Below are 15,689 nucleotides of genomic sequence, written 5' to 3'. Positions count from 1 at the left end.
TCCCTGACAAAGTAACCTGCTGTTAACACATCAGACAACTTAACATTTCAATGTGTTTGCTTTAGAATCCCTGTGAGGGTGAGCTTCCAAAACCTGTATGGGGGTACTTTTGCCCTTTTGCTCTTGTTGGAATCTTCATTGTAAACATGGAGTTTGACCAAAGAGGGAACTGCACAGTAACAGGTTTTGGAGCGATAAACTCCGGCCTCTGGAACCTTTCAGTGCGGTAAACCCATTAACTGTGCATTGTCTTCTCTGATTACCTGGACAAGGTTTCATCCTGAGCCAAGGTTCAGAGATTATCTGTCCTCACATGATAATTTGCTTCCATTTGTCTAATTCCTTACACCCTCATCGGCTTACCTGTGTGACATTGATTTATGTCCCTGCTGGCTGTCAGTTTACTCGATCCTGTGTAAAAGTAGATGGCCGGCCTCTCTTATGCAACTCTGGCCGGTCAACTCCTGTCTTTGCTTTAGAGTTGGTTGGAAGAGGAATGCCACTGGTTTGGGTAAATGGAAATTAGGTGAAGGCAAGCCTAAGGAGGTCATACAGTCCTGCCACAGTACATGCAGAAGGTCACCTGTTCGCTCCGAACACTCCTTTAGAGATTCCTCACATTCCTGAGCTTCATTAAGAGATTTCTTTTAGGAGGTTAGAATAAGGAGTGCTTTGTGTATGTGGTTGGCGACTGATCATATGAGCCAGTTTATCCGTCTTTGTTGATAGTTTTGCTACAGACACTAATTTAAGGACATTAAGCCTCACGTGTATCTGTTGCTTTACTTTATTTACTAAGGTGTAGCATTTGTACACATCAGTAAAGCTAGAGTTCTCTGCTTTGGAAAGGCAGGAAGTAGAAGAAGTAAATGGCGGATGGAAAAATGGCTAAACATTGTCCAACATTTTAGGGAAGTGAGTGAAAACAAGGAAGAAACAGGTACAAGTACCCTTTGTTGGAATGTTGTTCTGAGTCCTGCTCCAGCTGGATTGCCATCCGCTCCCGCAAACATTCTGTAAATCAATCTGTCAATACAATTTTGATCAATATCTGATATTTATGATTTAACGACAACACGATTCGGAAACAAATCCCCCACAAAATGATTGTAAATTTGGATAAAGTGTTGTGAGAATTGCATGAAGTAAAGCTGCTCAAATTAAAAATAACTGTTTGATTCATTTAATGATTTCAAGAGTGGAACCTTTTAATAGTGTTAACAACACTAGTTGCATGTAATTGTTGTTATTGTAGGTGTGTTGTCATGATGACACAATCACAGGAAGGGCAGGAGAGCAGGTTGAAGGAAGCTGGCGTGTGAACGAGAAAACAGCAAGTAGGGAGGTGTAAGCCTCTGAGACATATTATTTTGCCTCTATATGAAAAGCACTTGTTATGTTGCCATGAGCTTTGTTGAATAAAAACGCCACTTCTGTTGTACTTTAATGTACTTTCTTGTCACTTTGTTTATAAAATATCTGAGACTAAGCTGACACAACACGGGCATCCATCTGCTCAGGTGTTACGTGAGAATCGAGCCAATGCTGACATTGTGGGAAATTCTTTACATGAGGACTTGACTTCTGTGTAGTAAACAGCAACAGTAATGCTTGTTTTCAATCGCAGGGTTCTTTAGGGATTTAAGGGGATTTTAGTGCAATAGGTGAAAAGTCACCACACCCAAGTGTCAGGGGGATCATATTTAGGTCACTCAAATGGTAAGAGAAGTTTACAAATGCCAGTTTGCCCTCTGGTCACAATTCAATAATGCGCTTCAGTTTCATTTCATCAACTTGCTTTTATTCTTTGCTCTCCTACGTTTGGTGTCAGTGTTACCAAACGAGACGGCACTGCCAAAAGCATCAGTTATTATTTATGAAAGCATAACATTGTTTCATTGTGAAGATGCGCAGATATGTTACTATGGCTCTGCACCGACTGCTAAACTATTGTCATGAAAGAGAAATGTAAGCCAACCCACTGTGGCAAGTCAACAGAGAAACTGACAAATATGTGCTTGGAGACTTTTGTGAGTCATCAGTCATAACTGTTGTAGTCAAATGAGGCAGTGTGTAAGCAATGGGGCACTTGTGAAAGGTAGAAATTCACTGTTGGTGCGGATAAATGTGTTGGTGTAGCAGGGTTTAGTTTAGTTAAAATGCACACAGCGTTAATCATACATGTTTTCTTTTTCAAGAACACACTGTTCTTACTGGAGATACTCACGGACTGGAACTGTGATAAGCCTGCTCGTATGTAAAAGAGGGACTTTAACAGTTTATATCATCACAACCTGCCTTTTACAGCCATGCATGCAGCTCTGTAATGCTGTATGCAGCTTTGTTCATACAGCAAAAACTGCTGCAAAGTTAGCATTCTCAGATGCCTTGTCTGAATAACAATGTTAACATGCTCAGCTATAACAGCTGTTGTTTACCACTGTCACTATTTACTATCGTAGTGTAGTTAGCATGCTAATATTTGTTAATTAGCAACAAAGATGGCTGAGGCTGATGAGCATGTCAAATAGTTTAGCAGATATTTGGTCTTAGTCAAAGTTTTACCTGCTGGTGGTGCTAGAGGAAAGGTCACGGGTTGTCCAAGGTTACTAGGATTCATCCTCTGTGCAATACAAGTCAGTATTACGACTTCAAAGCATTTTGTTCAATAGATGTTGAGATATTAATGTCTGGACCAAAGTGGTGGACCAGCTAACAGGCTAACACTGCTAGCGTGGCTAACACATAGCTGGTACATTTTAAAAATAGTTTGTTGCTTACTCTAAAGTAGCTAATCAATTTTTTTATTTAATCGTATTTAATTACCACTTATCAATTTCCGAAAAATGTAGCCTTACATACACCCAGGTCATTATTTGTGTCTCACTAATAAACCTTGTTTATTGTCTGGAAGGGAGCGTGCGTATGTTCCCACAGCCCTATGTTCCCTCAGCAGTATGTTCCCTCATTTCCAAGATCTTTTTCAAAATTAGGCCCTGTTTTCCCACAGCCCTATGTCCCCTCAGCGTTATGTCCCCACATTTCCTTTTTCATAAATTTGTATCAGATTTTATCCCCCTTTCTCACAATTTGGTAGCCAATTACACCCAACCTTTTATCCAGTAGCAATTGACTACAGATGTAATGTAGCTTTTAGCTAAATCTGGGAACATAGGGCCTTTTTTCATGTTCCCATTTAGTACCATGTAAATCTGGGGAAAATAGGGCCCTGGGAACATAGGGCTGACCCCTTCCAAACTCTCTCGAGCTCAACACCGCTACTCCAACATGGGGTTGCTGTGGAGTGACGAAACATAATACCGAAATTAAACTCAACTCCATGAGTTAGTGCAATTTAGACACAGCACACAATTAACTTTCTATAATTCTATGGGACACTTTCTGCTTACTGTGACTGAGGACTCAGGACTGCATGGCTCACATGGTGTTTATTTGTTTGTTTGTTTGTTTGTTTGTTTGTCTGTCTGTCTTTGTTTTTGTATGTTTGTTTTTTTCTGTTTATTTTATTTTTATTTATGCACTTTGGGTTGTACTCAGTACATGTTAAATGCGCTATAAAAATGAAAATGACTTGACTTTCATTTTGAGAAAAATCTTAGAAATAAGAAAAATCTTAGAAATGAGGGAACATAGGAATGTGGGAACATAGGGCTGTGGGAACATAGGGCTGTGGGAACATAGGGCTGTGGGAACATAGGGCTGTGGGAACATAGGGCTGTGGGAACATAAGGCTGTGGGAACATAGGGCTGTGGGAACATAGGGCTGTGGGAACATAAGGCTGTGGGACCATTGGGCTGCGGGAACATAGGGCTGACCCCGTCTGGAATCACATTTATTATGAGCCTGTATCAATATGCCTACATTAGACAGGCACAAGCAAGCCTGAATATTTTACATTCTCCTGCAACGTTTTTAATGGGATTTTGATGTGTTGCTTATGACTTAGCCTTTTGAGAGAAACCATAGCACTATGAAGCTAGCACCGAGAAATTGCTCACCTTTGAGCTCTTAACAGCAATGTAATGGTGAGGTCTGTTTGGATTCCCAGGAAGACGACTGTAATAAAAAAAGAGGCCACCTTCAAAATAATTCCCATCAAATGCATCTGTGTGCACCCTGGGTTTATTTTAGGAGGTACGCCTGATGCAGGCTGGTCTGCTGGCCTACAGATTGTGTTGTGTGACGGTGAATTGGAGTGCAAACTGGGTGCCAGAGGATGCAGGTGTATCTGTTACATGGATTGTTGTCGTTCCTTGTCACACCATGCTTCAGCCTTCCTTTCTTTCAACTGAGGTGTTTATATTTAATTCATTGAAAACCAAGAGCGTGAAAATAGTCAGTAGTGCACACACACTTGATCAGGATTTGTCCGCTCAGTGTAGCAAGACTGTTGCCTTTAGAGAAACAGTGAGCTTCCAGCCCGTCCCTACTGTCCTCACAGTGCGTTCAGTTGGGTTGGTGCTGATTAGGGAGGCTTAAGCACCTGGCAGACAGCACCCTCAGAGCCGGAGAGAACGTCTCTGCAACATGGTTCTCTGCCTTGCGGTGCAAGACAAGAGCGAGGGGCAAGTTAGGACAGGGATGTAAGGTGTGTGGGGTATTTTCATCTGTTTGATTCCCATCACGTCAGCGTCTGTGTTAATGTCTGTGTGTGGTGCTCTATCTAAAGCTATGGTCTCCAACTGTCGCTCTTTACATTTCAACTACATTCTGAAGCGGAGAAACTTGTCTTTCCTTCTACTCCCCCTTCTTTATGGCAGTATGGCTGCAACTAGATGATATAAATAACATAATATAAACAGGTTTATCTCAAAAAGTAATATGTTTTCAATTGCTTTTGTTGTAAATTTAAGTATCAGACAGACAGCTGTAGCCACTGAGGACAGTGTGGTCAGTGTGTTTTTTCTAATAACCTGGGGGTAGATGTTCATTCTAAAAATTTAAACAAGTGTGATATCAGAATGGGTAACTCTAATGAAGTTAAATTTGACCTTTTTATTTAAAAAAAAGTCAAGGATTCATTATTTTCTGCCTAGAAATGTTGTCTTGTTGGTGTGGAGTGGGCTTAAAAACAGCACTAGATCTCATGTAAATCATTTTTTACTGAAAACATAAGCAAGAACTTTACTGAATAAATACACTTTGGAAGAGACTAAGACTTGTCCTGATCTTTTTAAATCAGGCTGTTGGCCATAGGTAAACTGTTGCTCTTAGGTTAGGCACTAAAACGGTTTAGTACATTTTAAATCTGATTTCGAAATAAACAGAAAAAAGGGTTACTTTGTCAATCCCAATCTTAATCAGTTCAAAGATCAGTGCTCCTTGTTTTGAAATTGGTAGTCAAAGCTACCTTTTCAAGATACGGTTGCGTATCATACACACACTTCATCACCGTCTGTGTTGCTGGTTGTATTTGTTAGTAGGTCTCCTGAAGCCCTTCTGTCTCTGTTTACTGCCAAAACAATACATTTTTTCACATTTGACAATAGATGTTTGCTTATTTAAAAATGCTCTACTTTAATTCCACCATTGGTTACTTGTCAGAAATGTAATTGTAATTCATTGTTTTTCCTCAGGAGAGGCTGAAACAGATAACTTAGATCTGATCATTCAGTATCAAATCCATAAGATGAATCTGTTTATCCAAATCCGTGAAGTAAACATCCATTTGTGGTTCATAAATAATCCCCACCATCTGTCAATATCGCCCGCTTCATTGACAGATGGTGCCTTTAATATGTCAGTGATTAATTTGGACACAATTACAATGTAAGCACAGAACCAATGATAACATGACCCCCTCGTTAACGGGTGGCAGGGCTCCACCCGTCTCTCCAGTGGAGTGTGTGCTGTCATGGTAACCAAATAAGTGTTGTCCCAGACTGACTTCACCCCACACATATCAACTTTCTGTTTACATCCAGAGGTTGAAGCCTCCAATTAAGTGTTGAAATGGTGATCTTTTTTCCCCCCCACTTGTTGCTATGTGCTGCTTACACACATATGGTTCATTTATTTTCTTGTGTAAACTGCTTTTGTCTGGAGTCACTCGGTAGGATCACGACCATGAGAATGTTTTCCATTTGTTCAGATGGCATACATTCCTCGTCCTGTCTGCTCCGCACACCAGGAAGTGACAAAAACCCCTTAGCCGCAGTTTGAAGTGCTCTAAACAGAAAACAGAAAAGCTGAAGACATAGTCAACACAAGTTTGCCTCGAACAGGTTAAAAAAGGTGTTAAATGCTCAGATCATAAAATGCCCTTTATACAGCAGTTCTAGATTAACTGAGTTATTTAGGTTTTTTCATTTTTAAATCTGAGACAATGCTGCAGGGAACAATAGGGGACTTTTTTTTTAAACATGTGCTGTGGAGCTGCTGCCCTCTTTCCAAACATGTTTTTAATCTTGTTTAAAGCAATAGATTATTTTAATTCACTTACTCCCCCTTGTGGCAAAAACAATACAATTATATGTCTCATAATAAAGTGTGAGGAAGTATACACATCTGGGGTGTTAATGTAGTACTTCTGGGAAAAAGTTCTAACAAAGGAGTGTTGTGTTGTGTTGTTTATTTCCAAAGCTGGGGCTCAATTGACGCACTAGTACCTCCGAAATCCCTGACAACAGCTTTTTCTTCCCTTCAATGTTTACATGGATGATCTCATTTTGATCTGTGCCCTGACTGACCAATCCGGGCTAGTGTGCCCGCAGATGGGGGGCAACAGTGGGAAGATGGGCAGAGAGTGGGGGAGACCTAGTAGAGAGAGCTGGCAGGAATTAGGCTGCTGAGGATTAGTCTCTGAGCTCTGATTGTCTATTGGCTATAGAGACCTTCAACGCTCTGCATGGACCTAAAACGAAATCAACAACTTGATCAAAAACAAGCAAGACTCTCACCCTGCCGTAATCAGGACTGATTTCACCAGGATGTTTTTTAAACTGACGTTTTTTATCTATAGCAAAATGTTCCTCCTCTCTCTTTAACCCGCCTAGTTTCAACGTACTTTTGGAGTACTTTAGTCAAAACCATGGTCCTGCTGCTGACTAATAATGCTAGTACGAATTACTACTGCTTTCCAACTCTCTTCTGGAGGAAAGGTGAGTCTGAACAGCACACTTGTTGGAAGTTACCAGACAACATTAGATTTTGTTATGACTTTAGCCAATTGCTTCCTTCCTGATGGTTAAAACTGCTATTCAAGTATGACCAGGACTGGCTCGATCAACTGGTTCCCGTAGAGGCAGTAAAGTAATTTAATTGTGGTCATTTACTGGACCATAAATACTACTGTCACTTTGTTATCTCTTCTACTCTGATAAATAAATAAAGATTGAGATATGCTGGGATTTCTAGTCTCTCTCTTACAACCAACACTTGCTTTAAAATAGAATAAGGTTACTAGAATTTTGCATATTTATAGATAATTGCTTATTGGGAGCAACTCTAATGCTGTTACAAAACAGACAGTGGTAAAACGATCACTGAGCACATGGCTGCGGAAGCTAATTGCAGCACGGTCAGACACGACAGTGCGGACAGTAGAGTGCAGTGGGTGGCTAAGTGTGGAGCAGCTGAGACCATTACATAAACGTGTCTTAGCAGGTTGTTAGGCCAATGATCCCAGACTGAGTCCTGGGAGCGTGCAAGCACCACATAAATCCTAGAGTTCAAAGGCATGCCTGTTGGTCAGCAAATCTTAAGCTACTGTAACATCAGGTTTTTTGTCTTGGTTTTAATCAAATGTCTGACTTTGAAGTCCTTTTAAAATTCAAACATAACAGTGATCAACACAGAGTTTTTCACTACCCACACCATTAAAACCAATAATTGATAACTTGTTAGCAGTCAATTATTAGAAGAGGTTATTAAGTGCACTTCTTTTTTTAGTTATTGGATAGTGCTCATGGTACATGCTGAAATTCAGGTGTTTTATAATTGGTCAACAATAGGTTGAACTGGTCAGTTTTGCATGAAGCAAGATTTGACTGCAATTTAATTTACATCTAATTTATTTACATCTAATTTAATGATACTTCAAGAAGAAGGTTTGCAATACTGAGCGTATTACCTGACGATGGATTTTGTTCAGCCATATTTTGAATTTGTGACATGAAAATCGTTGGATTCCACATACCAAAGACAAGGATTATTAAAACAAATAAACAAACAAACTACTTAACATAATGTATACATATAACCATTTCCTAAAAGCACCAACATAACACTCTACAGTGGACACCTGACCTTTAGGAATTACTGCTAATAATATTTATTTGAGAGCAATATCCCTAAAATTATTTAGTCCCTGTCAGTCCCTGGAGTTTAATCCTGCGTGAGGATAAGTAAATTCAGCCTTTGTAATCGCACACTCTGGTGTAATTAACCGTCAAACAAACTACTGTACTTAAATGTTTCTGGCAGACACCTGAATGCTCTCATCCTAGCCATATGGCCCCTTTATCTACTGTAACAGTAACACAGAGCTTTTAGTTGATCCAGGCTGATCCCCTCTCCCCTCTTTCTCTTCCTCAAGCTGTCCCAAAGCGAGATGATAATGACAAGACACCGGCCCCCCCGCTGTTACAGGAGAATGTGTTCATCGAGGCCAGCAGACCTGAGTACCTGGAGAACCTCCACACTGAGGCCCTGGAGGGACTGAAAATGATGCAACAGGAAGGTACAAAGCGCTCTAGTGATACACAGTGATACACATGTGCACTTAATTAGAGGTGTGTCATGCCAACATGGTGACAACTGTTTGCATATTGCTCAAGAGGGTGTGCACCACAGGATATAAACACTGCTGAGGATTTTAATTGCTATCATAATATTTCTCTCTTGCGCAGAAACCAATAATGGAATGGAGTTCCAGGACAACCTGAGCACAATTGTAAGTGACACCTCTTACATAGAATTGCCATTTTAACTTACAATTACCCCAAACACAAAGTTCCTGTTACAGAGGATTTTATTTTTAACAAAAGATTGTCTCTCCTTTTTCCCAGTCGAATATGACAGACGGGGAAGGTGGAGGGTTTATGACGGACAGCACTATTGCTGACTCATCTTCTGTCGTCTCGGTACAATCATCTGTGTCCACGAGGTCTTCCCGCTCTGGTCTCACCAGACAAGGTAACTAATGCACAAGCGTAAAATAGTATGACTACCTACTTGAAACTACTTATTTTATACAACATATGATGATTCACACATATACATTTACAGATAAAACATGTGGTGAGATGTGCTGATTGTTACATCTAATGTTTTGAAGATGAAAGATGCCCACTGCAAAAACACTTTACAATAATTCCCCCCTGGCTGGCAGACAACTCACTGCCACTCCATAGCCTCTCTTGTGAACTGGACATAACAAGCATACCTTGACATTTGTATATTTCTACTCTTTTACTCATTTTTATTTTTAGTTCAAATTATTTGTTATTTGTTATGCTTCTTGTTCTTGTATTTCGCTGCTAAAATGACACAATTTCCCAGTTTGCGATAAATAAAGTATTTATGATTCTGATTCTGATTCTGATGATGTCTTTCTTACTATCTCTCATGCCTCTGTCTGCCCAGGGTCAACATTCAGACCCTTGAATTCTGGGAAAAAGTCAGAAAAGACCAGGACAAGGAGAAAACACAGGAAGACTGTCGGGGGAATCCCGCAGCATGTTCAGAGAGAACTGGGTATGTAGCGAATAATAACTTACAAAATACATTCTTACATATACTATACATTTCTTTTTGAATTGTATGTGCTGCATTTCAAACTGTATCAAATGTGGTTATGTTACCACAGGGCTAACATTTTCAGAGAGCTGAGCTATTATTCTGAGGTGGAAAATTGACCCACTTCACCTCTTTCTGTCCTTTTTAACCAACATCTTTTTTCTTTTTCCTAGCTTGTGTTTATAGGATACATTCCATATATTACATATATTTTCTTCAAAACATAAGATGCACAAAGTTACGCTCCTTACCAAGGGTCTGTGTTTATATTTTAAAATGGGGGAGAAAACTTGGCTGGAATGTCGGAAAAAAATGTAACTTAAAACAAATTTTATTTTCCCGGATTTCTTTTTTTTTTAGGTTTTAAATTGTATTTATGTATACAGAGCCCACGGGCTGCCAGTTAAATAAGCCTCTGTTCCTGTATTTATCTAGACAAAAATGATTGTTTCTTTGTGCATTCATTTCCTTAATAATAACTCTGAACTTGTCTTCTCTCATCAGGTCTGGACAGAGTGGGATGGTCACTGACTCAGAGGTTAGATGAGGAGCATCTTTATAATGGGGAATCTGACGACAGCCCAACATATTATAGGCCTCAGCATAGAGCAGAGTCACAAACCAGAGCTGGAGCCAGCCATCAGGACTCAAACCTCATCCATCCCCTCCACAAACACCATCTTGCGCGGCTCGGTGCCCCCAATGCTGGTCATAGGGATGACCTGGCCCTGCTGCATTGCCTGGGCCCTGAGTTGTCAGATGGGCAGAGGCCCCACTCCATGGCCGTTCCCGGGATGACCACTTCTAACAGCCTCCAGCCGGAGCTGCCCAGCCCTGTCATGTCCATGTCCCCCCAGGCTGCATACATGTCCAAAATCATTCCAAATGCTGTGTTGCCACCCTCCATCGATGTGGTGGAAATCAGCCGTGGACGGAGCCGCAACAGCGTCCGCACCGTCAGCAAGAGCAGCCTGGTGCTGTCCAGCCCGGCCTCCTCCAGGGCTTCCTCAAGAGCCTCTTCCTCAAGAACCACTTCCTCCAGAGCCTCCACCATCACCTCTGCCTCCCGCAACAATCGTCACAATATGTCCGACAGCTCTTGTTGGAGCAACTCTGAGTCCTCAGACACCTTGGTATCAGACTCCTCCACCATCTCAAGCAGCAGCACCCCAAGGCAGAAGAGGTCCCAGGATGGAGACAAAATCAGTGTTCATTCCTCCATCAGCAAGGCTTCAAAATGCAACTCCAATGGCAAGGTCATTGTTAAAGGAGACGAGGTTAAAAAGGAGGCGCCGTTTTCACGTAGTCTCTCCGTCATGAAGCCCAAGAGGGCTCCTCTTCCTCCGAGCCGCACCTATTCCCTCAACAATAAGATGAAGCGGCGGTCAAGGGATCTGGCAGAAGTTAGGGTCAACTCAAGGGAATCCTCTCTAAATAACACCTCAGCTTCAGGTGAGGAACATGAAAAAAACAAATTGGGATCTTCTCCTTCCAGCCCCGGATATACCGCTGACACCAGCTCATTGGATGACTCTACGGGCTCTGTGTCATTAAGCCCCATCAGATTCCAGGCCCGAAAAGCAGAGGAAGCTGCAAAAGTGGTGTTTTTAAAAGACGCTTCAGAAGAGAAGGGTCCGGGGAGTGAGCTTAGCAAAATAGTCTCTCCGTCCAGTGGCTACTCCAGCCAAGAAGGCACATCCGCACAGGTTTCCAAAGAGTCCCACAGCTCCTCTCCGAGGCACAAGAGAGGCATCTTAGGAAAGCTTCAAAGGTTATTTCCTGGGTCTGCTTCAACGCCACCCCCTCCCCCAGAGGAACTCAAACGTGTCACCACGGTTGAAACTGCCAGCCCTTCTGTAAGGGCCTTGAGAGAACTCTTCAACATCCCTCCACCACCTAAAGTCCACGCACCTCCACCGCCTCCTCCAGAGGTGTGGGCTCACAGCAAGCGTTCATTTGAGCTGTTGCTGGGACCCCCGGCGCCTGATAACCTTTACGCCATCATAAAGAGAAATCCAAAGGACAGGAGACCACAGAGGCAGTCTCCTTCTGCATCTGCAAAGAATCTGAATGTAACAGTGGAGTCCATTAACGGAGCCCTCCGTGTTCTGGAAACAAAGAAAGGTCTAGAAAGTGGGATTTTGAGTGCAGAGGTCCACAAAGAGAATGGGGACACACTGTCTCAGCAGAACGTTGATTTGAAAGGAAAAGGGAAAGTGACAGAAAAAACAGAGAAAGTGAGAGCAGGTGACATAGTAAACAGTATGTTAGTGAAGGCCGTAGAGAAGCGTGAAGGAAGGCTGTCAGTAGTGAGGGAAGAATCCTCCACACCAGATACCGATGGAAAGACTAACATGGATACGTTAGCCACCATTTCATTACCACGCATTACTCCATCTCCCTCTCCTCCTCCGGCGCACCATCCTCCCCAACCCCGCCCCACCTCAGTTGTTGTGTCTCCTGAGGTATCCTGGCCCCCACCACCACCACCAATGGCAAAAGTGGGCCTCAATGGGCCTGATAACGTTGACTTCCCTCTCCCGCCTCCGCCCATGTTCGGTGAGGTGGGGTTCGTGTTACCTGTTCAGGTGCCCCCAAAGAATTCCTCTTCTGGTGGTGGTTCCTCGTGTACAACTACGTCCCTTAAAGTGGTGATCACAGACGCTGACCCACAGAATCCAAGCACACACCAGGGACCTCCACCCCTGAATATCCCCCCTCCCCCACCATACATGGCTCCCCCTCCACCAGTTAAAGTAGTGTCCCCTCCTACAATTAAAAATGTCTCTTCTCCACCTAAACAAGTCACTCCACCACCACCTAAAGTTACTTCCCCTCTGCCCAAATCTAGGGATATTTCTCCCCTGCCACCACCTAAAGAAACTTCCCCTCCACCACCACCTAAAGAGGTCTCTTCTCCACCACCACTTAAAGTAACTTCTCCTCCGCCCAAATCTAAGGATATTTCTCCTCCACCACCAGCTAAAGAAACTTCCCATCTGCCACCACCTACGAAGGTTTTTCCTCCACCATCACCTAAAAATACTTCCCCTCGGACATCGCCGAAACAAATTTCCCCTCAACCATCGCCTAAGTGTATTTCTCCTCCGTCACCACCTAAGGAGGTTTCTCCAACGACACCAAAAGAAATTACTCCTCCGCCCCTTGTTAAGGTTACCTCTTTGGCACCAGAGGAGGTCCTCCCTGCTCACGTTAATGACGTCTCCGTCACATTGGTCACGGTGGTATCTCCTCCACCAGTTAGGGAGGTCTCCACTCCACCAGATAATGAAGATTCCCCTCAGCCTCCTGAAGACGTATCCTCTCTGTCCACTGAAGAAGTGTCTCCTCCTTCCGGTCAAGAGAAGGCCTGTCAATCTACTGACGAGGCCACACCTGCTAAGACCTTTACTCCACCACTAAGTATTCCTCCTCCACCTGCCCTTCCGTCAGATCCCAATCCACCAGAGCAAGAACTTGATCTGCCCAGGGAGAGCACTGTGGTTACATCTGAAACTAACTCGGTTTCATCTCACAGTGTTCTCACTCCCCCTCAGAGTATTCCCCCTCCGCCTCCTATACAGCTCCTCCACCACCCTCAGGTTGTACCTGTGAACACCGATGATCCAGCGACGAAAGAAGCCCCAGAAGTCTCTAGCCCACCAGAAAAGGCTGAAGAACCTGCTCCTTCTCCACCTGTAAACATTCTGTTACCTCCACCTTTACCTGGCCTTGCCAGCATTAAGGAGCAGCATATTCCTGTAAGCACAGAAACACAAACCCCAGAGCCCACCTCTGCCCCTGCTGCACCGGAGGGACCCTCCCTCATTGTCAGCCCCTCCCTTCTGCAGATGGTCAAGCTGCGGTCAGTCAGCAGCAGCCCTGAACCTCCTAAAGCTCAGGAGCCAGCAGAGGCGGAGGTCACCATGAGGAATCAGCAGCCCAACAACCCTGCCCCCACTTCCTCTGCCAGTGGTGAAGCTCCTCAGAAGCCCATCAGAAGGTCTCTGATCATCCTCTCTCCACCAACCAGCTCTTCACCTTCTGCCTCCCCCCCTCCCACAGTCACTGAACCACCAGCGCTGCCACAGTCCCACTCTGCTCTGGTTCTACCTGCATGCCCATCCCCAGTCGTGTCCCCAATGACAAAGTCTCCACCTGCCATGACGGCCTCTCCTTCCATGAACCTGCAGGAGGCCATCCGCCTGAGGACAGCGGCCAGGTCAAAAGCCAGCCCCGCATCACGCCTCAGCTTGCACTCCCCAACGTCGCCAAAAGACCCCCACAAGTCCCCCTCCAGCACAGCAAGCTTTATCTTCTCCAAGAGCAACAAGAGGGTGGTGATCGAGACCAAGCCAGCACCGGAGGACATGGCCACCATACAGAAGGTGGCAGGTGAAGCAGAGTGGGTCAAGAAGGAAGTTAAGGTGCCACCACCAGTTGCAAGGAGACCAAAAACGAAGGGGAAGGAGATCGAGGACAGTGAAGGGACGGAGCAAACTGCAGGACAGGAAGCACTGCAAGACAGTGGCAATGGTAAAAGAGATGATTCACTTTAAATGAAAAACATTGGAGTTAGACTTGAATTGATAAACAGGTCTCAATGTCTGGACAGTCTCTCAAAGGCTTTACTTCTGCACAGCAATCCGATGAGACAGACGCTAACGTCAGCATGCTAAAATGCTTTAAAACATGCTTGCCACATTCACATCATATCATTTGACCTTAATACTCCCAAAATGAATTCCAAGTCAGTGCTCATCTAATTAAATTCAGCTAATTTAAGAAGATACACAGTTTGTTTTTACCTAGTTTCACTGGTTAATAAAGGCCTCTAAATAGGTAACAGCAAAGGCAGCACATTTAGGCTTATGATAATTTTTAAATCTGTTTTTTATTTATTGACGCAACTCTTCTGCATTTCATTAAACTGACTTTGTCTCAATTGTCCAACCTCAGATGCTACGGAGAAAACGAATGGGACAGCAGGTACTGTTGAAGGAGGAGAGACGCCATCGACATGATTGTAAAGACTGAAGGAGACCTGGGAAGGACTTACCAGTAACACTGAATATGCTGCATGTGGTCTTTGTGTGAGAGGCAAGACACTGGATTTGGTTGGATGAGATGCTTATCTCAAGGATTGCATTTGGAAAAGTTCTGGATTTTAAAGAAAACCCTCTGACTTTAATGTTAATGGTGTGGGTCTTCATTTTCTCATGTTTCAGTTTGCATTTTACAAAGAATGAACAGCATATTTTGTTTTGCCAGAGGGGCTTCTGAGCTTTCTGTTGCAAGAGATGGGAATATATCGCCCTCTAGTGTCACACGTTGATTGTACCACTTCTGTCCTGCTGAATCCGTTTTAGATGTAATAATGGGACTTTTGGGCGCTCCTCTGTAAATATAGCATGATTTTGTACATTCAATTTATCCAGCATTGATGGATCTATGCTACAGAGTTTGTTCTTTATTTTCCCCAAAAGGGTTTCCAAATCAATTATATTTGTTAAAAAGTATTAATTATCTTAAGTTATTTGTTTCCTGTGTTCATATTCAGAGGCTCTCCACACACAGAATGTGAGTTATTCCTGTGTATCATCATTTAAAATTAAGTTTGTTTGTATCCCTTAATCGTGTCCAAATATTTGTTCTCTAAAATCCCACGTGTTTTTATGATTAAAAGCTCTATGTGAGTGACCGTGAGATGTCACAGAACCAATGAGCAGACCTGCAAAGCAATATATTTTCTGCTGCTTTTTGTTACTGATAATGGAGGCTTTGCCCTTTCTCAGTTAATGCTCAAACAGTGGGATATTTCTGTATTGAACTATAATATATTTCAAACTGGTTTCAGACACTGTATTGTAATAAATCATTTATAATCGAAAGAATAAAGATTTATGGACGGATCAAATCGTCAAATGGA

At 43.1% G+C, this 15,689-nt stretch overlaps 1 protein-coding gene across 3 annotated transcripts in view; it reads left to right on the top strand.

The window, feature by feature from the left end:
• si:dkey-157l19.2 (titin) overlaps window positions 1-15,689 on the top strand; it is a 26,736-nt gene extending 11,047 nt beyond the window's left edge. For all 3 annotated transcript variants that reach the window (XM_063908432.1, XM_063908430.1, XM_063908431.1), the window contains exons 3-8: window positions 8,559-8,702; window positions 8,872-8,915; window positions 9,031-9,157; window positions 9,608-9,718; window positions 10,265-14,296; window positions 14,720-15,689. In XM_063908432.1, coding sequence (XP_063764502.1) covers window positions 8,559-8,702; window positions 8,872-8,915; window positions 9,031-9,157; window positions 9,608-9,718; window positions 10,265-14,296; window positions 14,720-14,784 — 4,523 coding nt within the window. In that variant the 3' untranslated portion in view covers window positions 14,785-15,689. The remainder of the gene's footprint in view (window positions 1-8,558; window positions 8,703-8,871; window positions 8,916-9,030; window positions 9,158-9,607; window positions 9,719-10,264; window positions 14,297-14,719) is intronic.

The sequence above is a fragment of the Eleginops maclovinus genome, chromosome 19 (assembly GCF_036324505.1).
Source record: "Eleginops maclovinus isolate JMC-PN-2008 ecotype Puerto Natales chromosome 19, JC_Emac_rtc_rv5, whole genome shotgun sequence".
NCBI classification, from domain to species: Eukaryota; Metazoa; Chordata; class Actinopteri; order Perciformes; family Eleginopidae; genus Eleginops; species Eleginops maclovinus.
This window is presented reverse-complemented; position numbering and strand designations above follow the sequence as displayed.